This window comes from Sander lucioperca, chromosome 1, assembly GCF_008315115.2.
Source record: "Sander lucioperca isolate FBNREF2018 chromosome 1, SLUC_FBN_1.2, whole genome shotgun sequence".
Lineage (NCBI taxonomy): Eukaryota > Metazoa > Chordata > Actinopteri > Perciformes > Percidae > Sander > Sander lucioperca.
The window spans coordinates 9,061,147-9,085,291 of record NC_050173.1 but is presented as its reverse complement, the minus strand read 5'-3'; the positions used below and the strand labels follow the sequence as shown (position 1 = coordinate 9,085,291).

The following is a 24,145-nucleotide window of genomic DNA, read 5'->3' as shown; positions in this document are numbered from 1 at the left end:
ACTGTCTTTTAATGATCGATCTCTATAATCTGGCTTTACCCAAGTAAAACTAAGGCAGTGGGAAGTAAATGTGGAGAGAAGACAGGCATCATGGCATTGCAGTTAGTACTAAAACAATTTGATTTGTTTGTTAGTTTATTATTTATCAAGCATAAATGTCAAACACTTTCTGGTTTCAGCTTCTTGAATATGAGAATGTGCTGCTTTTCTTAGCTCTACATCTTTGTGCACCAAATATCTTTGGATTTTGGACCATTGTCTGAACAAAACAAGCGATTTGAAGACGTCACCATGGGCTCTTAAAAAATGTGCTGGACATTTTGAAGACTAAATGATTCGTTGATAAACAGTTGCATCCCTAATTATAAAATATAGAGTAAAAGAAATCTAAAATTCTATATGCTATACCTTTTTACTTAGACATAGAACATTTGATTGTTTAGCAACCATAAAATGATTTTTAACATTGCTCTATTTGTTTACTGGTTATCTCGTTTTTCTTTTACTTCTGTTCATTGTCCATATTTTGGGTTGCCTTTTAGAAAGCTATTCTTCTTGCTGTTCCTTTGTCTTCATGTGTATGTGTGAGAAAAAAGATAAGAGAGAAATTATTATTTTCAGCCTGGAGCTGCAGACCATGGCACACACGACAGCACGCACTACAGTAGTACACCACACACTCTGAGCACAGAAAGTACAGCGCACGGCTGGCCATCTTGAAAACAGCAAGTTAAAATGCTTCTGTTTGCAGGGGGGACATTGCTGCAGTGGCTGGAACTAATATTTTGGATTACTTTTTAATTGGGTGTATTGTAATTGTTAAACTGCCACCAACACTTTTCCTTAAACAACTCATTATCTGTTTTTACCCCATAAACTACACAGGCGAGATTTCATTCCCTCTAGCTTTGTAATCCGTCTGTTCTCACCTCCTATAAAATTACCTCAACTGAAATGTCACTTAGCCTACTTGGCTTGCAGTGATCCTTGCTAATCATCACAGCCAAGTTGAATAAGTTGACATTCTCAAATACAGCAACATGCCGGGGAAATGGTTACAATGGCAACATTATACGCATGATTTGCCTGACCTTGATGGTGGCGATGTAGCCTAGGGGGCTGTAATACTTTGTGTTCGATGTGCACCGTCTCTGCTTCAGAATTACGTGTACTCATATTTAGGGCTTCAATTTAGGATTATTTTCATTAACGATTTATCTGATGATTATTATTTTTGGATTATAATTCATAATTTGGTCTATAAAATGCCAGAAAAGAATAAACAATGACCATAAGACTTTCCTAAAGCCCAAGGTGACGTCTTGACTGACGGTTTTGTCCTTTAACTGTTCACAGGAGAGGCGAGGGTTACTTATTTACTTCCTAGCCAATACTTTAAACACTTTTCAATCTCCACCTCTAAGTACTGCTGTCTTCTATGCTTCTGGCACGTGTTGTTGAGAAGCCAACATTTCAATATTTTGTAATTAATCAGGTGGTCGTTGATATTTTGATGTGACATTTATAAATAGTTGTTGTTACTGGCTGCCACTAGTTGTTAAAGGATGGCTAATAATAATAAGATAATCAAAATGGCCCTGTTAACCGCCCAGGGCTGCACATAAAAGGGTCTGATGTGCGTTATTGGCTGGTAAACTGTATGAAGTAGAAATAATATTACACTATTTCAGGTAGGAGCAAAGGAAAAATCAGTCTGTCAGAAAGGGCACCTAAGCTTGCCAAGGTAAATCTCTGTGGTCTGTAGCCTTGCTACAGAGTGCAGTGGGTACAGTTTGTAAGGTGGCTGGTATTTTATAAGTTGTAGTGGGCTTCATAGTTAAATATATAATATGGTGTTCACGAAGGAAATGGAAACCGTGTGTTATTTTGAAGACACAGAGAATGAAAAGGTATTTTTGTTACCTCAGTGATCAACTGAAACGAATGCTACTGAAGCAAAGCATTTGCACTTTCATACTGCAGTACATCAGGAGATTATAGGGCTCTTTTTAATATTGATGAGCATGAGTTCTATAATTAATGATCAATTACATCTTGTCTAGGTTTTCTTTGTCTCTATAATGTCCTTTGAGACTTGTCTCTGATACATCAACAGTATATAGATGAATTAACTTCTGTATTTGCTCAAGTATTTCTACTTTTGTCACTTGCACATACTTTTTATTAGACAAAGACAGGAGTGAGTTGCTGCTATCATGACCTCCATACTAGAATTTTACTTTCATGAACAAAACATGCAAATGGAATAATGAAATGGCATTTAACCTTTATTTGACCCATTCATGCCAGTCTTCTCATAAACCATAAACTATATACCAATGCATTGTTTTCTATTTTCTTCTTAGGTCCATACAAAGTTCCACTGTCGGCAAGCACACATTCCAGGATCAGACACCTCTTGCCTCTCCTTTTCGTATGATGGCATGACTCTCGCTTCACGTGGAGGTAAGACAAAGACCTTAATCTTACGGTATCCTCCCAAATCCCACAGGCAGCAGTTGCACACATTAAGGTTGCATTCATCAACAGCCCAGCTCAGAGCCTCCAGTTTTCAGGTCCATTCCTTAACCCTGCATCCAAAGTGATGGTTTTAAAGGTCCATGGCATGAAAATGTCACTTTATGAGGTTTTTTAACATTAATATGAGTTCCCCCAGCCTGCCCTACGGTCCCCCAGTGGCTAGAAATGGTGATATCCTGCTCTGCCTTTGAGGAAATGAAAGCTCAGATGGGCCGATCTGGAACTTATGAGGTCATAAGGAGCAAGGTCACCTCCCCTTTCTCTGCTTTGCCCGCCCAGAGAATTTGGCCCACCCATGACAGAGAGACATCATGGCTTGCAAACAAGCAAAGTGGCAGTTGGTCAAGGCCACACGCCCACCCTCCACCTTGCCCCCCCCTCTCTCTCCTCCTCAATAGCATTTACAGCTGCAGACACAGAAATGGCACGTCCAAGTAAAGCTCATTGTGGGACTGGCTCTAGTGGCTGTAATTCTGCACCAAGGCTGAATTTCAGGAAAGAGACTTCAGATACAGTATTAGGGGACCACTAAGGCCTATATAAAAGCATCCAAAAAGCAGCATGTCATAGGACCTTTAAGCAGTAGCTTCTCTCTTCCTGCACAAAATAACAAGCCACCACCAACAAAACACAGAAGATTCACTTGACACTTGAGTTCCTTTTTGGTATGTGATCTAGTCAGGAGGTTTCAAACACAAAGACAAACAGGAATAACTCTGTGCAAGTACTGTGTACATAGTTCTGTAATGTAAATACAAAATAACTCTTACAGCCTTGTTGTATCTAGGAAGAGGCAAAGTAAATAACTTCTAAGACAGTTTCACTGTGGTGATGTTCTGTTAAGTAAATATTACAATTTACAGATTACCTGTTGTCTTTCTAGGTGATGACACTCTGAAGATGTGGGATATACGTAACTTCAGGAATCCGGTGAATGTCGCTACTGGACTGACCAACTACTTTACAATGTGAGAATGTTTTAACTTTCATCCTAACAATCTGCATGATTACTGGAAATGATGTATGGTTTTTGAACTGATGATATTGTATGTTTGTAATGTTCTCTATTAGGACTGACTGCTGTTTTAGCCCAGATGACAAACTTCTTGTAACGGGGACCTCTGTGAAGAAAGATGAGGGAAATGGGAAGTTGGTTTTCTTTGAGCGAGCTTCCTTTCAGAAGGTCTATGAAATAGAAGTCACCAATGCAGTAAGTCCTGCCTCAATCTCCACAGCCACAACTGCTCTCATTGCAAGATGTTTTTTAATATGATATGTTAGTTACAAACCAAAATGACCCAAAATAATGTGCAGTGGAAAAGAAATATAATGAATCCACAATGAAACAATGAAAAACATAATGAAACCAATGTGTATGTCTTTCCTCTTCCACGTAAGTAGTCTGGGCTCAAACAAAACTGCTGCCTTAAAATGTTTTTACTTGTTATAGCTCCCTCAACAACAGACGTCTAAAGGTGTGTGTCCATTGTCAGCATCATTTACCTGCTTCCCATTCATTTCTATGGGAGCAACCATGCAATGCATTCTGGTAGCGTCACAGGGACTTTGGAGAAGCGGGGCTCCTCATTTGCATAAAGTTGAATCCAGCCAACTTTATGCAAATGAGAAGCGTCTGGCTCAGCTCGCCGGCTCCCAAATCTGACGAAAATCTTTTACTGACCATTGTCGATCTGAAATGAAGACAGATTCAGCAACTGCATGGCCTATTTCTCGCTTAAAATGTTTTGCTTAAAAACTATTTTTGTAAAATATGAGATCGTATTCCGATCAAGCCGCCATTATGGTGGGTTTTGAAATTCGGGAGCAGCCAGTTCCACGTAACGCGTTCGTCCAGTCGGCTGCAGCCATCGCGGTTGTAGGAGGGTGTTTTCTTTGCTTGTCAGTGGTCAGTGAAGATAAACTGGTGGCAAGCCCACTAGCGTGCAATGCTGGGAAGTGGGGCAATGCCATCCATGAAAACAACACATATGTGGACACGTACTGTCAGGCCTAATTATGACAGACAAACAGATTTGACTGGCCTGATATGAAGATTTATTTAACTTCCTATTTATCCCAACACAGGATTATTCCAACAAATTAGAAATGGAGTCTATTATTTGTTGTAGTTGTATTTATTCAATTTTAATAGCAACTATGTAGTAGTGTACACCACAGGAGAGGGACAGATTTGTTTAGTCAGTCGCCTCTGTTATGTATATTTATGGAGTAAGAATCCTAGAAACCCAAGTCTACAAAAAACTCCTAAAACATAAATTAATATCAGTTCATGCAGAAAGAGAAATTGTTTTTTTGTCTTTTTTTGTAAATCAAATATCAAATAGCCCAATCCTGTGGCAGTGAGTAGACATTTCCCTTTAAATCACTGTGTTTGAAGTTGTATCTCTGCGGCATAGCAGAATACGTATTTTCTCGATCTTCACCCTGGGTGAAAGATTGACGTGGCAGTCTTTGGGGGAAAATACAGAGGAAGATGAGAATGAGTTATGGAGGGGAGTGAAGGCAAAGGAGGAGTAAAGTTTGAGGCAAGCTTGGAGAAAGTGGAGTAATGTGACCTTTCCTTACTGGAAGGCATTCCCACAAACCTTTGGCACGACAGCTATTGACGCTTTTATGTGCCTTTTGAGTTACGTTTGAAATGAAATTATCTAACTTCATACTAATCCTGCTTTCTCAGAGATCCATTTGGTGAAGGCAACCAGCCATAGGTGCTGAAATGAAGGGCAGCAAGAAGGGTGTATATATATATATATATATATATATATATATATATATATATATGTATATGTGTATATATATATATGTATATATATACATACATCTACATACATACATATACACACACACACACACACACACACACACACACACACACATATACATACACATACATACTGTATATTTTTTGCTTCCTGCTCCTCCTCCTCCTCTGTCCTTCCTTTTCAACAGATTTAGCACTGTGTATCTGTAGTCATAACAGTGAGATCTGACAGAGGCTAATGACTTCTAACTTGGTTTCCCTGGCTAAGGCATGACACTTTTACATGGGCCACTGAGTGAACGTGTTTGAGAAAGGGGAAAGAGACAAAAGCTGGGTTTGTATGCATCCCCCTGTGCTACCAGCCAGCTGCTGTTAGCTTCCAAACCTTGGCACAGCATCGACAATAAGTGCACACCCCGCATAGTTGCACTGACTGAGGGGAGGGCAGACTGTGTTCTGGTTGACCCATTTTATCTGAGATTTCAACTCAAACTGAATACATTTATTTTTATCTATTTCAATTTCCTTATCTAAATGACTTTTTGGAGTTTTAGAGATTAAAGCTGTCAATTTATATAAAAGGATGACTGTTGAATTCAAAGTTGAGTGTGAGCTGGTCTGAAGTTAGAATAAAGAATGACGCTGAGTTAAAATAGAATTGACTGAGTTCTGTGGATACTTTGATGACTAAAAGCACTAAGAATAGCATCTTTAGCATCAATATACTCACCATCAGTTCCTTGGTGTCCCTTCATTTAGGTGGAACAAAAGCAACAATCTTTGTCCTACCATAATGTTACACTATTGTTTTGTGCAAGGGTTTCTCAAAATTAAAACCACATTCTAGATGATGATGTTGCTATTGTATTCGTCTTCTCCTTTCTAGATAGCAGAGTTCCTATAATAAGATGGCAGCCCACAAAACAACGCTAAAACAACAAAAAAAACGCTAAATAGTGCACTCCAATTAAAATACATTTGACTTCTGAATGTTCAGTATTAATGGTGTAACTCATAGACAGTAGGTGGCATTATTAATGTGCACAACATAATCCTTATATGTATGGATGTCTGGCATTTAAATAAAACAGTGGTCTACATAAACAGAATCAGGTGTAACATTTGCACCCACTTCACCGTGATGACGATATCGCTATAGGCAGCATCAAAGAAAGACCTCAGACACTTAGGGTCAAAAAGTCTGTTTAGAACTTAACAACCCTCCTTCTCCTTTGCATCACCCCACGGATGTTTGTCTTCTCTTTCACTTTACTAAAGAGGCTGAGCATTTGGAAGTGATTTTTTCATTGGCCTTTCACTTGTTCCACCATCCACCATTGTGAGAAACTCACAAAGCTTCAGCCTACTTTCACTGGAAAAATGGCAAAACCTTTTCCTGTCTGCTCAACCTTTGTGCTGCACAGAAATCCAGCAGATTTCCCATAAAATCCCACCAGGTGTCACAAAAAAAAAAAAAATTCATTCTAGAAATGGCTACATTCTGCCAATACATAAAAGCTTGAATTTGTGGGTGAACATTTTGAGTTGGGTGGTCACATGAATGGCACAGTGGCTCCTACAAATATTTGAATTGGCTGTTAATGGTAATTAACATCACTCGTTGACAACTGAGATCAATTGGTGTGATATAGTAAAATTGCATTGACATTTCAGTTGTCCTTTTTGACATCACTGGGCAAATGTCAATATATATATATAGAGGTTTAGAGAAGCATGTACACAGAGAAGTTTAACGGGGCATTGGTTAGGGTTAGCTGCCAGATTGCCCAGCCCAGACTATATTGATGCACATTTTTGGATTGACGCCTTTCATGGTATTTAACTGTATGTTCACATTTGATAGTTTTCATGAAATTAATCATCTGGATTAATCCTCCCAAACCCACTGACCTTTACTCTAACAATCTGGTATTGGTAGCTTTACCCCCTTTTTTAAAGTATAATTTTAATGCAGTGAAATTTAGTTTTGCTGCAGATCAGTTATTTCTGGTTGACATGCACTCTGTGAACCTGATGAATGTGCTATTTACTATGTTTACATCAGCCGTCTGCTTCTCGGATGGCCTAAGAATTTAAGTGCAGTCTTTATAAAGTGGCATACCAGGCAGGCGAGTGAAAGGAAGGGCCACCAATCATTTCTAACTAAACAGTCTACATAACCCCAGACCTGGATTCTAGGGTACGCCTGGGAGCGGAGGCTGTTTTAGGCTCATTTGGTAAATACTTCAGACAAGCTTATCTTAGTCTATCAAAAGGGGCAGAAACCAGGTGAGACCATGCTGACTATCAAAACACTGAGCTTTTGGCTGGATTTCAAATGGAACTTAAACCTGCAGCCCTCATGCACATTCTGTAAATGTGTGCATGTATCACTTTGTGCTGAAAAAGAAAAAAGCGCACTGGCTTTGGATCAGTACTCAGTAAATACATCTAAATCGTATCTGTATAGGAATTAGTATTGGGAGAGGAAAAAGTGGCATCAGAGCATCCTTAATATGATATGCTTATGCTTGGTACATTTTGAAATTTGATATTAGTTTGACTTACAGGTGTAAGATTCTACAAACCCCAATTCTGATGAAGTTGGGACGTTGTCTAAAACGTAAATAAAAACAGAATACAATGATTTGCAAACCCTTTTCAACCTATATTCAATTGAATACACTACAAAGACAAGATATTTAATGTTCAAACTGATAAACTTTGTTTTTTTGCAAATATTCAGTCATTTTGAATGTGATGCCTGCAACACGTTCCAAAATAGCTGGGACAGGGGCATGTTTACCACTGTATTACATCACCTTTTCTTTAAACAACACTCGATAAGAGTTTGGGAACTGAGGACACTAATTGTTTAGCTTTGTAGGTAGAATTCTTTCCCATTCTTGCTTGATGTACGACTTCAGTCGCTCAACAGTCCGGGGTCTCCGTTGTCGTATTTTGTGCTTCATAATGCGCCACACATTTTCAATGGGTGACAGGTCTGGACTGCAGGCAGGCCAGTCTAGTACCCGCACTCTTTTTCTACGAAGCTAGGCCGTTGTAACACGTGCAGAATGTGGCTTAGCATTGTCTTGCTGAAATTAGCAAGATGTTGCTTGGATGGCAGCATATGTTGCTCCAAAACCTGTATGTACCTTTCAGCATTAACAGTGCCTTCACATATGTGCAAGTTACCCATGCCTTGGGCACTACGCCCCCCATACCATCACAGATGCTGGCTTTTGAACTTTGCGCTACAAACCAATAACAATCTGGATGGTCCTTTTCCTTTTTGGCCCAAAGGACATGATGTCCATGATTTCCAAAAACAATTTGAAATGTAGACTTGTCAGACCACAGCACACTTCTCCACTTTGCGTCAGAAGAGCTCAGGCCCAGAGAAGCCGGCAGCATTTCTGGGTGTTGTTGATATATGGCTTTCACTTTGCATGGTAGAGTTTTAACTTACACTTGTAGATGTAGCGATGAACTGTGTTAACTGAATGGTTTTCCGAAGTGTCCCTGAGCCCACGTGGTAACATCCTTTACACAATGATGTCAGTTTTTAATGCAGTGCCGCCTGAGGGATCGAAGGTCACGGGCATTCAATGTTGGTTTTCAGGCCTTGCCGCTTACATGCAGAGATTTCTCCAGATTCTCTGAATCTTTTGATGATATCATGGACTATAGATGATGAAATCCCTTGCAATTGTATGTTGAGAAACTGTAGGACTATTTGCTTACGCAGTTGTGGTGATCCTCGCCCCATCCTTTCTTGTGAACAACTGAGCCTTTTGGGGATTCTCCTTTTATACCCAATCATGACCATTTAACCTGTTCATCTGTGGAATGTTCCAAACAGGTGTTTTTTGAGCATTCCTCAACTTTCCCAGTCTTTTGTTGCCCCTGTCCCAGCTATTTTGGAACGTGTTGCAGGCATCAAATTCAAAATGAGTGAATATTTGCAAAAAAAAAACCAATAAAGTTGATCAGTTTGAACATTAAATATCTCGTATTTGTAGTGTATTCAATTGAATATAGGTTGAAAAGGATTTGCAAATCATTGTATTTGCATTGTATTTTTATTTACATTTTACACACCGTCCCAACTTCATTGGAATTGGGGTTTGTAAATGATCCGAATAATTAGTTAAATATTTGTTCCTGAAGAACAAATTCATGCAGTTGCAGCTAAAGAATCATTGATTAGCCCTACTATGTATTTTATGAAGTTTCTCTGCATGGAATGGGATTTTTGTATATGGAGAACTATTTTGGGGTCACCAGTTGCTATTTGCCCATGCTACACCTACCATGTCATGTTTGATGGGTCTTTCATCCTCAGTAAGAGTAGCCAAGCTTGAAAGGTATGAGGGAGGCCTTAACTCTGTTCTTTCTTCTGGCATCTTACCCAAGTAAATCTTGCATGATGTAAAAGCCAGTTGTTCCAGTAAGGCAGTTCACACTAATTACAGAGTTCTCGGACATGTGCCCACTCAGTGTGTAGCTGAGGTGTTAGGTCTAGAGTTCTTCTACTGCATTCAGTTGGCCTGTATGTAGCCAAGTCAGTCAGATTTGGATCTGCACATTTGGATCCACTCACCAGCAACTAAACAAGGAATGCAGCTGTAACTGTTGTGTCCCATTAGTGCCGCATAACTTTATTTCATAATCAGCGTACATTTGGGCAAGTCGCTGTTGTCTTATTTATGCCGAATCAGCCTTTGATATTTTAATCTGACGGGACATAGAAGGCTGCTACTGAAGAACTAACTGATTAAAGTTTCCTCCTTCATGATGTGATGTAATTTTGTGGACATGAAGCGTAAACAGGGGTTCCTAGAGTATAAACACGCTGCTCTGAATATCTGGAAAGCAGTTTTACTGTTGGACTGGACTGAGCTATCCTTGGCTCTGGGCTTCTCAGTGGATCCAGCTGGGGTGGGCCCCAATGAACTGTTCTTTTTTAGGCTGCTCTGCTCTCTCTGTTTGTCTTGTTTCACTGCTGACAGAATGATTTGTTTGGGTCTGAAGAGGTTGTTTTCTGAGCTTGGCTGGGCTGTAGTTACCTGGCTGTGTTGTTTTAGTTTTACTGCCGGATTTGGGTCGTGCTATGTTGTGTTGCCATACTGTGTATTGGGTGAATTCCTCGAGCTTTGACAGTAACACAATTCCTAACTGTTGTCTCTGCCTTCACTCATATGTAGGAACTGCCTGTGTTGCTAAAGCAACCCTGACTGTGCAATTTATAACCCATTACACATTTACACTGAAGCACATCCACAGTGGGTAGACTTCAATTGTTCATGATGCAAACATGTTGATACATGTTTTTATCAGTGTTGAGCTTGAGCATTGTATGGGAACAGCATCTCCCTCAGGACAAATAAGCTGATTTTCACAGTTCTCAATTATTCATTAAAATAATAATTTTTATGTTAAGATAATAATTCAATTCAATTTTATTTATAGTATCAAATCATTAGTTATCTCGGAGACACTTTACAGATAGAGTAGGTCTAGACCAAACTCTGTACTTTACGAAGCCCCAACTATTACAGTGGTTGCCTCAAGAGCAAGCATTAGCAGTAGCTATTGCGACAGTGGCAAGGAAAAACTCCCTTTTTTGTTAGGAAGAAACCTCGGACAGACCCAGACTCTTGGTAGGCGGTGTCTGACGGCACCAGTTGGGGGAGTGGTGAATGGTGGCAATAATAGTCATAATAAAGATAGTGAAACAGTGATCACAATGGTAGTCATAGTAGTTCATGTCATAGTAGGGCACAGCAGGGCGTTACGGGGTGTAGTGTGGCACAGCAGCCTGGGTGGACGCGGTTGGACGCGGCAGGACGCAGTCGGACACTGCGGGGAAACGCAGAGCGTAGCAGGGTGTAGTAAGTCCATAGCGTCAGCTGCACCCAGGACCCCGGTGTAGGTGCCACCCAATTCCAAGGCGATGTTCTGGGTGAAGAAGAAGCAAAGGGACTCCGGGGAGAAAACTCCCCAGAGCTAGGTTAGTAACAGGCATTTCTGGGACTAAGATGCACACAAAAGGAGACAAGTGAAAAGACAGAAGAGGGAGCGGCTCATTGTGTCCTTGGAAGGAGCTTCCCACAGCAGTCTAGAGTTATAATAGCATAACTAAGAGAGGCAGGCTAAAGAGAGGGGCCCTGGACCGGGCTCGTACTCTCCCCTGCCGGAACGGGCTTGTACTTCCTGCCTCCCTCTACTCTACTCTACTATGCTGCAACTCCTCACTCCCTAACTATAAGCTTTATCAAAGATGATGGTTTTCAGTTTATTCTTAAATGTGGCGACGGTGTCAGCCCCCCGAACCCAAGTTGGGAGGTGGTTCCACAGGAGAGGAGCCTGGTAGCTGAAGGCTCTGGCTCCCATTCTACTTTTAGAGACTCTAGGAACCACAAGTAGCTCTGAGTTCTGGGAGCGCAGTGCTCTAGTGGGACAATAAGGTACTAAGAGCTCTTCTATGTATGATGGTGCTTGACCATTTAGTGCTTTGTAGGTCAGGAGAAGGATTTTAAATTCAATCCTGGATTTTACAGGAAGCCAATGCAGAGAAGCTAATACAGGAGAAATGTGATCTCTTTTGTTAGTTCTTGTCAGAACACGTGCTGCAGCATTCTGGATCAGCTGGAGGGTCTTGAGGGACTTATTTGAGCAGCCTGATAGTAAAGAATTACAGTAGTCCAGCCGGGAAGTTACGAATGCATGGACTAGTTTTTCAGCATCGTTTTGAGACAGGATGTTCCTGATTTTGGCAATGTTACGAAGGTGAAAAAAGGCTGTTCTTGAGGTTTGTTTTAAGTGGGCATTAAAGGATAGATCCTGGTCAAAAATGATTCCTAGATTTCTGACAGTAGTGCTGGAGGCCAGGGCAATACCATCTAGGGTAGCTATATATTTAGATAATGAAGTTCGGTGGTGCTTGGGTCCCAGCACAATAACTTCCGTTTTGTTTGAGTTTAACATCAGAAAATTGTGGGTCATCCAGGATTTTATATCTTTAATGCACGCTTGAAGTTTAGCTAACTGACCGCTTTCGTCTGGCTTAATTGACAGATATAATTGGGTGTCGTCTGCGTAACAGTGAAAGTTAATTGAGTGTTTCCTAATAATATTGCCTAGAGGAAGCATATATAAAGAGAATAGAATTGGTCCAAGCACTGAGCCTTGAGGAACGCCATGGCTAACTTTAGCGTATTTGGATGGTTTATCGTTAATATTAACAAATTGGGATCGCTCAGAAAAATAGGACTTAAACCAGCTTAGTGCGATTCCTTTAATGCCAACTAAATGTTCCAGTCTCTGTAAGAGGATGGTATGGTCAATAGTGTCGAATGCAGCACTAAGATCTAATAAGACAAGTACGGAGACAAGTCCTTTGTCAGCAGCAGTTAGAAGGTCGTTAGTGATTTTCACCAGTGCCGTCTCTGTGCTATGATGCATTCTAAATCCTGACTGAAAGTCTTCAAATAGACTATTTCTATGCAGAAAGTCACACAATTGATTAGCGACTACCTTCTCAAGGATTTTGGAGAGAAACGGGAGGTTAGATATAGGTCTATAGTTGGCTAAGACCTCAGGGTCGAGGGTGGGTTTTTTCAGAATAGGTTTTATCACAGCTACTTTAAAAGACTGCGGTACGTGACCCGTTAATAAGGACATATTGATCGTATCTAGTAATGTGGTATTGACCACGGGTAGTGCTTCTTTAAGTAGCCTCGTTGGAATGGGGTCTAAGAGACAGGTAGTTGGCTTAGCTGAAGAGACCCTTAACATTAATTGTTGGAGGTCTAAAGGATAAAAGCCGTCTAAATAAGTATCAGGTCTTATCATTCTCTCTAGCCCTCCTGCGCCCAATGGTGAGCCGTTAGAAGCTGTGGGCAGAAGGTGATGAATTTTTTCTCTAATTGTTATAATTTTATCATTAAAAAAGGTCATGAAGTCATCACTGCTCAGAGCTATAGGAATAGATGGCTCAACAGAGCTATGACTCTTTGTCAGCCTGGCTACAGTGCTGAAAAGAAACCTTGGGTTGTTCTTATTTTCTTCTATTAGTGTTGAGTAATAGTCTGATCTGGCATTTCTGAGGGCCCTCCTATAATTTTTTAGACTATCTTGCCAATCCACACGAGATTCTTCCAGTTTGGTGGAACGCCATTTACTTTCAAGTTTTCGTGAGATTTGTTTTAATTTGCGAGTTTGGGAGTTATACCAAGGTGCTAGTTTCCTTTCCTTCATCATCTTCTTTTTGATAGGAGCAACCGAGTCTAAAGTAGTCCGTAGGCAGGCCGTAGCAGCGTCTACAAAGTTATCAAGTTGGGAGGGACTAAAGTTAACATAACAGTCCTCTGTTATATTAAGGCATGACATTGAGTTAAGTGCTGTTGGAATATCTTCCTTAAATTTAGCTATAGCACTGTCAGATAAGCATCTAGTGTAGAAACTTTTATTTAATTTCGTATAGTCTGGTTGTAGGAATTCGAAAGTTATTAAAAAATGGTCTGATAATAAAGGATTCTGCGGAAATACTATTAAATCGTCAATTTTGATGCCATATTCTAGCACAAGGTCGAGGGTGTGGTTAAAACAGTGCGTGGCCTTATGCACCCTCTGACTGAAACCAATAGAATCTAGCAGTGAATTGAAAGCAGTACTAAGGCTATTGCTGTCAATGTCCACATGGATATTAAAATCACCTACAATAAGTACTTTGTCTGATTGAAGGACTACGCATGATAAAAACTCTGAGAATTCAGATAAAAACTCAGAATATGGACCTGGTGCTCGGTAAACAACAACAAATATAATTGGCTGTACTGTTTTCCATGTTGGGTGTTGAAGATTAAGAACAAGGCTTTCAAACAAGTTATAATTTAGTTTAAGTTTAGGATTAATTAACAGGCTCGAGTCAAATATGGCTGCAACTCCCCCTCCTCGGCCTGAGCCTCGTGGAATTTGGGTATTATTATGACTGGGAGGAGTGGCTTCGTTTAAACTAACATATTCGTCATGGCCCAGCCAGGTTTCGGTGAGGCAGAATAAATCAATGTGGTTATCTGATATCAATTCGTTTACCAATAATGCTTTCGATGACAGAGATCTAATATTTAATAGTCCACATTTGATTTTCCTATTCTGTTCTATCGTTGCAGTGGTTGTTTTAATTCCAATTAGGTTGTTTAGTATAGCACCTCTTTTGTTAGTGTTTTGTTTAAACGGTCTCAGTCGGGGGACAGACACGGTGGTTATGGGATTATGAATGGGTGATTGCTCTGAAGGGAGCACAGAGGGGCGTGTAGCGCTGTATCTCTGATTATTGACTTTGGGAGAGTGTGTCTGGTCAGTGTGCTTGTGGGAGTGTTTACGGGATGTAAACAGTCAATCAGAGGTCTGGGTATGCAGGGCGTGGTGCAAATTTCCACGTAGCATCTGGCTTCCGCGTGTATTGGGATGAATCCCATCCCTGCTGAACAGGGAGCCACGTTCCCAAAACAGATTGAAGTTGTCAATAAAACCTATCTTGTGAATGCTGCATGTGAGCTGGAGCCAGGTGTTAAGGGAGAGTAGTCTACTAAAGAGGCATGATCCGCGACCTAGAGATGGAAGTGGGCCTGAAATAAAAACCGACTTCTCAGTGCTTTTTAAAGCCTCAATGAGAGTGGTAAAGTCTCGCTGTGTGCGCTCACACTCCTGAATCCGAGTGGACATGTCGTTATGTCCACAATGGACCACGATGCGTTTGATAGAGGTCGGAAATGAGGGTATCAGGTCCATAACTTTAGCCAGGATGTCTGCAACTTTGGCTCCGGGAAAACAGTGTGTGACAGCATTATGAAACCGTAGGTCTCTAGTGATGGAGTCCCCAATAATTACTGTGGTTAGGGGGAAGAGCGGACGAGGAGTGGGGGGGTGTGGATAGCCGGTGACGGGAGCAAAACAGTCAGTGTCGGTTTCAGATGGGCAGGGAAAAGAAGAGGAAGATTGCTTACCGTTCGGTTGTGGAGATTGTTTTTGAGGAACGTTGTCATTTGGCCGATCCAGGCAGTGTAGGCCACCGGACCGTCTGACTACCGCATCCCTCAGAAGCTTTCGCCACGCGGTAGCAATCGTCTTCCGTGACGACGGCTGGTCAGTCTGCTTTGAAGCGGGGCGAGCCCGGTGAGCCGCACTGGCCACCACCGGCTCCGACTCCGACAAAGCATTGAAGCGGTTGGAGAGGCTGAGGGCAGGAGGCGATGGAGCCCTACCCGAGGATCTCTTTCGGCCGCAAACCACCTCAGTCCAGGGTGGCTTGATAACCGGTGTCGAGCAGGACGATGGGCGTGGGCAGGCAGCTGGGTCCCATGGCGCGGTATCCTGGAAGGCCGCCGAGAGAGATGAGATCCGGAGCGACTGATTATGAGCCACGTAATACATTGCCAACCGATTTTTGTTTGTGCTTATTAGGTCTGAGTAATTTATTGGAATTATTTATACATGTCATCTATGTACTAATGTATGAATGGAATATGCGAGTCCCATGTTAAGGACATCCTGTTTAAAGCATTTTCCAGATCTTCTCCCAGTTACAGCTGGCTCATGATCTAGTTGAGCAGATTAACCCTCATCTGGCCCATGAACTACACATGGGCCACACAAGCTGTTGGCCTGATAGTGTAGATACTGTATGCTTGTATGAGGTTTGTGTAAAATTTAAGCAGATTGTGAGCAATTTTCACTTCTACAGGCACAAATTCTCAATTTTATTGCATACTTGCGTAAAAAGGTTGGAACATGATTATGTTAAGTACATTTATTTACATGGTGAGAGAATATTAATTTTATATAGAAAATTGTTATATCTAATGTATTATATGATTACTTGATGTCATATTCTATAGTTTTAATTGTAATATTGAAGTAAACCAACTAGCCATGCCTACATTTTCTCTGTGCACTAGTACTTTTGTGTGTGTGTGTGTGTGTGTGTGTGTGTGTGTGTGTGTGTGTGTGTGTGTTCCTTCCCATGGTATCCTGGTGGGAAGCTGAACAGCTGGGCGCTAAGCAGCTTTTACCGTCACAGAATCTGGACATCCCAGTCGTAGTCCTACCCACCCCCCATCCTACGCCCCTGTACTAGACCCCTGCCCCCCAGATTGCCTACTCTGTTCCACATAAAGACAAACACTCACTCTCTGAAAAATTCTGTACAACTACTGGACATGCATACATGACACTCTTAAACACAAGTCGTCAAAGGAGTTTGATGTGTGAGGAAAAGAGGCACTACTGCAGGAAGTGTAGCTCTCTAGTGTAGCTCGCATATCTCAGAATGAACAGAGGGTCTTCATCACTGTCCAACAACTAGATTAGAGATTTCTCTCTCTGCTCCTCTTTTGCTCTCTGTCTCTCTTTCTTATACACACACACACACACACACACACACACACACACACACACACACACCTCTGGATAAATGTGGTCACATTTGCGTATTGGCACTGGGCCATCTGTCACACACAGACTGAAGGATCCAGCCCTCATCCCAACAACCAAATATAGTCAACTAGAGCAGCAGAGCACGCTGGGACTGAGCCCCACGCCCCACTGTACCACAACCAACCTGGGTCATAAACTCACAATACTTCAGGCAATAAATTATGATTGTTACCTTTTGTTAGCCGAGAAGCAGAAACATCCTTGCAAATCTGAAACACAGTAGAGAAAGAACCTGCTGTGGGCAGCTGTCTTAAAGCATGACCTCCTTTCCTCACATGCACCATCTTCAGTTACTGTACACAAAACACTTAACTGTATCTTGCTGTTTCTGTCTGTCTATTCCAGAGCGTCGTACGCTGCCTGTGGCACCCAAAACTTAACCAGATAATGGTGGGAACTGGGAATGGACTGTCCAAGGTCTACTATGACCCTGTTAAAAGCCACAGGTATGTTCAGTTTAGACCTTTTAGAAATAAGACCTTTTTTTATTAACAATTCTCATTAAAAGTCTAAAACCAATAATTAATTTATCTGAACAGTTATTCTGTGTAGCCACAGCCTGAAATATCTTGCCGCTATGCCATAGAATTCAATTGTTGACCAAAAATCATTAAAAACACATGTAAGAGCCACACTGTTGCAATAGATAACATATGTGTTCACTGTAGTCAACACTGTGTAAACATAAGCAAACCAAATACCATAATTGAATCATTTTTTGCTGTTCCTAATATATGTAGAAACACTTCATGTCAATCATGTTTTTTTGGACAACAGTTGAGCTCTGTGGCACCATGACATAAGCAATATTAGGCAGGTGCTGCAAAGAATTATTAGAGCGATAAATTCATTGTTGGTTTAAGTGTCTTCAGGGAAATAAAAATGATGTTACGTGATATGATGCATTTAAATAGCCGCATTTGTAACCAACTGGCTCTTTTCCAGAGGGGCTAAGCTGTGTGTAGTGAAGAGTCAGCGGAAAGAGAGACAAGCAGAGACGCTAACACAAGATTACATCATCACACGTAAGTTCTTTTATGCCTGTTGGAACACTCTCACAATCTGTTTCATCCATATCTTCTAAGAATAATAGAATTCACCAGTTAATAAACGTTAACTTAATTTCCCGCTCTCTTGCCGTGCATCGACTTTTCATTAGTAAACAATTACTAAAGCAATTAAAGTGAAGTGCCTTTCTCAAAGCCCTCCAGCAGTTTAGTCCACCTTAAGCCACTAACCCATCTGCTCTTCACATGATAAGGCACATTGTGTTACAACAACAAGAGAGAAACATCACCAAAACAATGGCGGCCATCATGTGACAAGTAGACTATATTCTGAGCAACATTCTCAGATATAAAGGACAAACAAATCCTCATTTACATTCTCTCTCACACACACACTCTATCTCATACCCGAGGCGTTGCGAGGAATGGTAGTGTTTCCCGGCTTTCACGGGCCCATTAGCTGATGGAGCAGGGTGTGGATGAGTGAATCGCCAGCCGCAGGACACTGCCATGTGGTCTGCAGTCACGCCAGATCACGCTAGGGACAGCCGCCTCTCCCACCTCTACTGGCGTGATCTCCTGCTGGTCCACACGTCACACACACTAACTAACCCCCCACCTGTCATCCTGTCATATCACCAACACACGAGGCTGTCATCTCTTTTGTGCGTGCCTCACGCTCCTTTGCCCAAAGACTAAGATCATCTACCTACACGTATGGAACAGTTCCAGAATCGTCGCCCCTGATTGGCTGCTAAGACCCAATTCAGACGCCATTTATTGTTTGGGCTACTGCAGCCACTTCAGATACATCATGTGATTTCATTGCCATGCCAACAGGGTGTGAAATAGGCAGGCATTTGATTGCCACAAGCGGCGAGTGACGCACTTGATGCCCGGGCACTGGAAAATTAGAGGGGACAGGAAGCAAGTGATGGCCCATTGAGAAACGCGAGGGAATCTGTTAACAGTAACCTTTTTGCTTAATGTAGCGTGGAGGAGAAGAATTAACACTGAACAGGGACAGGGCTCCTGAATGGAAAATCACTTTATCTAGCCCTTTACTAAAGTGTCTCTTTGTAACCCCTGAGGATGAGAGCAGAGCATACACTCACTTTACACAAGCACAAATGCTCTCTCTCTCACACACACACACACACACACACACACACACACACACACACATACATATATATATATATATATATATATATATATATATATATATACACACACACACACACACACACACACACACACACACACACACACACACACACACACACACACACACAGGGGCACTTATTCATGCACACATTCACTCGATTTAAGTGCTGGGGGCCTTTATTGTGATAGTGTTCACAAAAGTGTGAAGAGTGGCAGAGTGATTGTCTGAATCTAAACATGGGGGATATAATGAATATGGTGGCGTGCACAATGGCAGAAAGGTCAACAGGTGAGTGTTTTTGCGTAAATGCTGCAAATCTTCTGCAAGTTGTAGTAGTGGGTGAGATTGTGTTTCTCCACTTTCTGTATGAATACGCTGCCAAATCTCAGCTTTGCATATTGTCTTCATTTAGCGACCTAGCAGTATACTTGAGCTACGGAACTCTGAACATATTGCCAGGTGCCCTGCCTGCTTATTTGTGCGGCTGTGTTATGTGATCTTGCAGTTACCTAAGCAACTTGATTATCCTTGTTTACCCTGTGTCTCCAGCTCATGCCTTACCCATGTTCAGAGAGGCCCGGCAGCGGAGTACACGAAAACAGCTGGAGAAGGACCGACTTGACCCAAAGAAATCCCACAAACCCGAGCCACCTGTGTCTGGACCAGGTGAAGTGCTTTTTTATTTTTGCTTTTGCTAGTGCAAAACATTAACTTCACAGAATAAACAAAAAGTAAGAAAATAGACAAAAGAGTAACAAGAAAGGCATGCAATAGCATGTACAATAAGTGTCCCTGGGAGAAAAAACAACTAATGAGCAAAAACACACAACAAACACTGTCATTTCAATGTCATTATAGTAACAAGGTACTGCAACAGTTCTACTGTTGTAAGTGTAGTATAAGACATGTTCTTAACTGGATGAATACATGATTCAGTTTGAGGCAGATGTACAAATCCACAGTTGTTGATGTGTTCAGTATTATGCAATCCAGCTGAAGTCAAGAGCTATAACAGCACTGCTCCCATTTGGCCTCTCAAAGATTCATTGTAGCCTGCTGTTGTCTCATATTTCTTAACTGCTGGGACATAAAATGCATTGCGAACTTACTCTGGAACCCATGGTCAATCTGTTTGTATTGTTAATGTAATACACACGTTTACAAATGTCTCACCTATGCACAATCATGGATACAGTTTGAGTTTAGTTCCAATAAGCCAATGTGCCAGACAACATTTCCTGTGTTTTCTTGTTATTTTCGTTTCACTCAATAATTCCTTAAGTACGAAAGTTCTTACAGCAATCTAATGGTTCCTCGCTGCAATACAGTGCAAATGTTTTTTTCTTAGATTGATTTTTTTTTTTTTTAAGACATGGAACAAACAAAAAGTTAAAAAATTTAAAAAGGGGTGATGAAAAAAAGTTTTGCATTCAAATTAAGTTTTTGATATATGTGATATATTCAATATTTCACTGTTTCTTTGTTTTACCTTACTGTCAAAGTTGTGTAGTGAAAATCTATTTAGACAATTAAAACACTGCTCAGCTAAATGACAATGAATTAGGGATCCCTGTGTATATACGTAAGAAAACATATAGAGTTACAGGTTGAGAGAAAGACAGAAACTTAAATTGAATAGTCTTAAAATTAAAACGTAGGTCCGTTTTATAAAAATAAGGTTAAGTACTTGCTAGCAGGCCAGTGGTTTTTAGACGACAGGCTGTCTTCATATTGTTTATCCTGTGTGTTTATCTCGCACTTATGAACTTTGCATAAGTGGAAGATAATGTTTGGTGGTTGGCTGGATGCTTACAAGCAAAAGAAAGAGGTGCCTCTCAATCCCCCAAACAACTTCACTGTCCAACTCCAGCAGGAAATCTGTGTGTGTGTGTGTGTGTGTGTGACGACTGTAACAATGTCCTCCCTGGAAAGCAGCAAGTTCCCTTAAGTGCAGTCAAATACAGCCGCACGGCACAGAAGTACTGTAACTACCGCAAAGATCAGTGTAGCTTTTACATACTACTTTCTGGAGCAAGAACACAATACATGTACAAAACAGAATTCTTCCTAAAGTCATAAAAAACTCATAATGTGATAGTATGTCAATAATAAATTGGCATAATATATTAGTATGCCAATTTATATTAATAAATTGTGTGCGTTTGTGTGAGTTGGTAAAATAGTGTGTCATGCAGTGTTTTCACATTTTTTACATTAGAGAAATTCTGTCATGCAACATTAAAAAGAGGTGTTTTTTTATGTACTAGGTCTAAACTGTATCTAATCCAGTAAGCGTGTGTCCTGACAGGTCGTGGAGGAAGAGTAGCAGCTCATGGTGGCACTCTGTCTTCATTCATTGTGAAGAATATTGCTTTAGATAAAACCGATGACAGTAACCCACGGCAAGCCATCCTCCGTCACGCCAAGGAAGCTTCAGAAAACCCTTACTGGGTTGCTCCGGCATACACACAGTAAGAAACCCTCATATCTTCAGTTGTAAAAAATATAAATAAATGATTTACACACTCCCTGTCCACCTTACTGTCTTTTCCTTACTCATCTTCTCTTATTTCTGGGTTTCTCTCATTAGTAAGAGTATCGGGAGTGCTGCTAATGCTATTGTGATGGTACTTGGGTTTCTTCCTACCGGTGTGACACATAAATGTTTAAAGAGTTGTACAGTTTTACAGGTACACTCTTCACACTGCAGAAAGGAGAGTAATGGACGACTTTAGATCGCTATCGGACTCAGGCAGCTATGTAAACGTGGAGCAAAGTTGTAAGCCAAATGAAACAGACTGTTTCACATACTGCAAGGAAACATATTATATTAGTGATATACATTATAGTAGATCAGTCTGATAAAGTACACTACTTTTGCCTTGTTGCAGAGCTCTCTCAAGCAGTAGGCTAATCGTCATTACCACAGCTCTTTGCTTGGCTTGAAGGATCAGCCCTGTAAAGGCAGGTCTAAATTTGGTCTGGAGTCAGGAGTCTAAGTCTTCTGCACCATTTTACTATCACATCTGCAGCCTGAACTATCTAAGCTTCAGTTGGCTTGTGTAGAAGAAATCATTTGTCCACATTTATAATATTAAACTTGCGTCTTGTTTAATCTGCAGTTGTCCGAAAAGAAATGTTAAATCAAAACCCCTTTTTGTTTCCCTTTAGGACCCAGCCAGAGCCTGTGTTTGCAGAGGAATCAGAGGAGGATGAGGAAGCTGACAAGGAACCGGAGTGGAAGAAACGCAAGATCTGAGGTGCCTCAACTGCAGCTCATCCTGTATATATAGTTCTCAGGATCAATCCCAAAACACTGAGTTATTATCAGAAAATGTGCATAGGAGCATCAATTAAGTTACTAAAGTGGATAGTCCTGTCCTCCCTCTCGTAATGTTTGCATATATGTATTTATGTGCATGCTTCTGTGTTAAGGGGTAGCACATAAATGTGCATGCATTTTTACTTTGCAAGCATAATATAGTTTTATACATAAAACTGTTCCTCTCATTACAATTCATCAACCCCTGGAAGAAATTGGCTTTTTACGTCTGTTTTGGTTATATGGATTTTATTTTCATCATTTGCATTGTCCTCTCCTCCCACATCTCCAGAGTTTGCTAATGCCTCATAAATTGTCTCCAGATTGTGTGGTCTGGTTGTGTTCATTAACTATGAAGAGCAGTTTTTTTTGTAAAAAGTAAATTGCAAAGACGTACACAGACTTGCAGCCAATTCTATTCTTTTTTAAGGGTTTACGCTTTTTAAAGCTGTGCAGTTTTGTTGGATGTTAAATGCAAAACTTCAATCAGACATCTGCTAATTTAGATTTTTTCCGACATGCTGTATTTCACCTCAAGACCTCTTGTCAAATAGTGATTTATTTAACCCAAAGTGAAGTTATAGATCTGCTTTTACCAGCTGTTCAAAGGAATTATTCTGGCAAATATGTTTTTATGAGGCACTGGCTTTAACCTGCAGATATGCAATACACCCACTTCTGGCCAAGCCGGCGTTTTGACTCACTGCTTTTAATAAAGGTTTGACAGACTACTTTTTTCAGTTATTAAATTGGTAAACTTTACTGCAAGTGCTGCAATTTCTAATATTGATGAATAAATAAGAAATTATTTATATTTAAAATCTTAATGTTAAGGTTCACTTCCTAGCTGTCTCTGTAGTTTTTAATGTCATCCCTCAATCTTTGTCAGCAAATTGAAGTTAATGAAGACTATGATATGCAACCCTGACTTAAACATGAACTTTCAAGCCCAAGTACCAAATTGCGTTGTATTTCTAGGTGCTCAAATTGCTTTCATGCCTCAATTTTTAAGATAAAACTTAGTTGTGACACAAACATACAGTATGTTTTTTTTTTGTTGCATTGTCTTTTGCAAAGCAAATAATCTGGAAATAACTGTACCGTATAGCACAAAACGACGGAGTGGAGCCATTTCTCCGTTTTCTCTTTGAATGACCTGTACAGTGTCTAAACATATTTTAACTGACAGAGAAAACCACAATATACAGATCTAATGGAACCCATGTTTGTGTTCTTTATACAGTGCATCTCTTTGGAATGCAACCTCTGCCTACAACAACAAACTAAATGTGAGTGTTTTTCAACTAAAAGTAGTTTGTAACAAAGAAATTTGAATTTTACCGGCAAGATGATGAGAATGTTTTGACAACACATTTTCTGTTTTTCCCACCCAATTACTCAGTAACTGATATTTGATGATTTGAGACACAGAAATTCTTTACACTCCATACCCGTCATTTAGCTGGTGTTTCTACTCTGTCACTTACAATGGGCGAAACGGTAGAGCAGTTTTTAATTTCTAGCCAACCAAAGTTACAAGCCGACAATTGAATGTCTCAGTGTCCTGGGAGACTTCCTGTGGCCATAAAATGAATATGAGACAGAGAAATACCAGGACAAGAAATATGGAACGACTAAAACAATGAGTGATGTTTTTAAGAGCAACTAAAGTGGAGAGTTGACAGGAGATAAGCTTCATGGGGGAAAGGCTGACGTCACACTCTTCTTGAGAAAGAGTTCTCAGCCAGCAAGTGAGAAGTGACTGCTGTCTGATTCACTCCACCAGCATGTGATGAACCAGTTGGCATGTGGAAAAGAGA

The 24,145-nt window shown here is 40.7% G+C and overlaps 1 protein-coding gene across 2 annotated transcripts in view; it reads left to right on the top strand.

Annotated features, from left to right (window-relative positions):
- LOC116034951 (WD repeat-containing protein 70) overlaps nt 1-23,362 on the top strand; it is a 49,259-nt gene extending 25,897 nt beyond the window's left edge. For both annotated transcript variants that reach the window (XM_031277760.2, XM_031277762.2), the window contains exons 11-18: nt 2,367-2,466; nt 3,425-3,509; nt 3,613-3,751; nt 17,174-17,274; nt 17,774-17,853; nt 19,553-19,669; nt 21,312-21,474; nt 22,175-23,362. In XM_031277760.2, the coding sequence (XP_031133620.1) occupies nt 2,367-2,466; nt 3,425-3,509; nt 3,613-3,751; nt 17,174-17,274; nt 17,774-17,853; nt 19,553-19,669; nt 21,312-21,474; nt 22,175-22,262 (873 nt within the window). In that variant the 3' untranslated portion in view covers nt 22,263-23,362. The remainder of the gene's footprint in view (nt 1-2,366; nt 2,467-3,424; nt 3,510-3,612; nt 3,752-17,173; nt 17,275-17,773; nt 17,854-19,552; nt 19,670-21,311; nt 21,475-22,174) is intronic.
- The last annotated feature ends 783 nt before the right edge of the window (nt 23,363-24,145 follow it).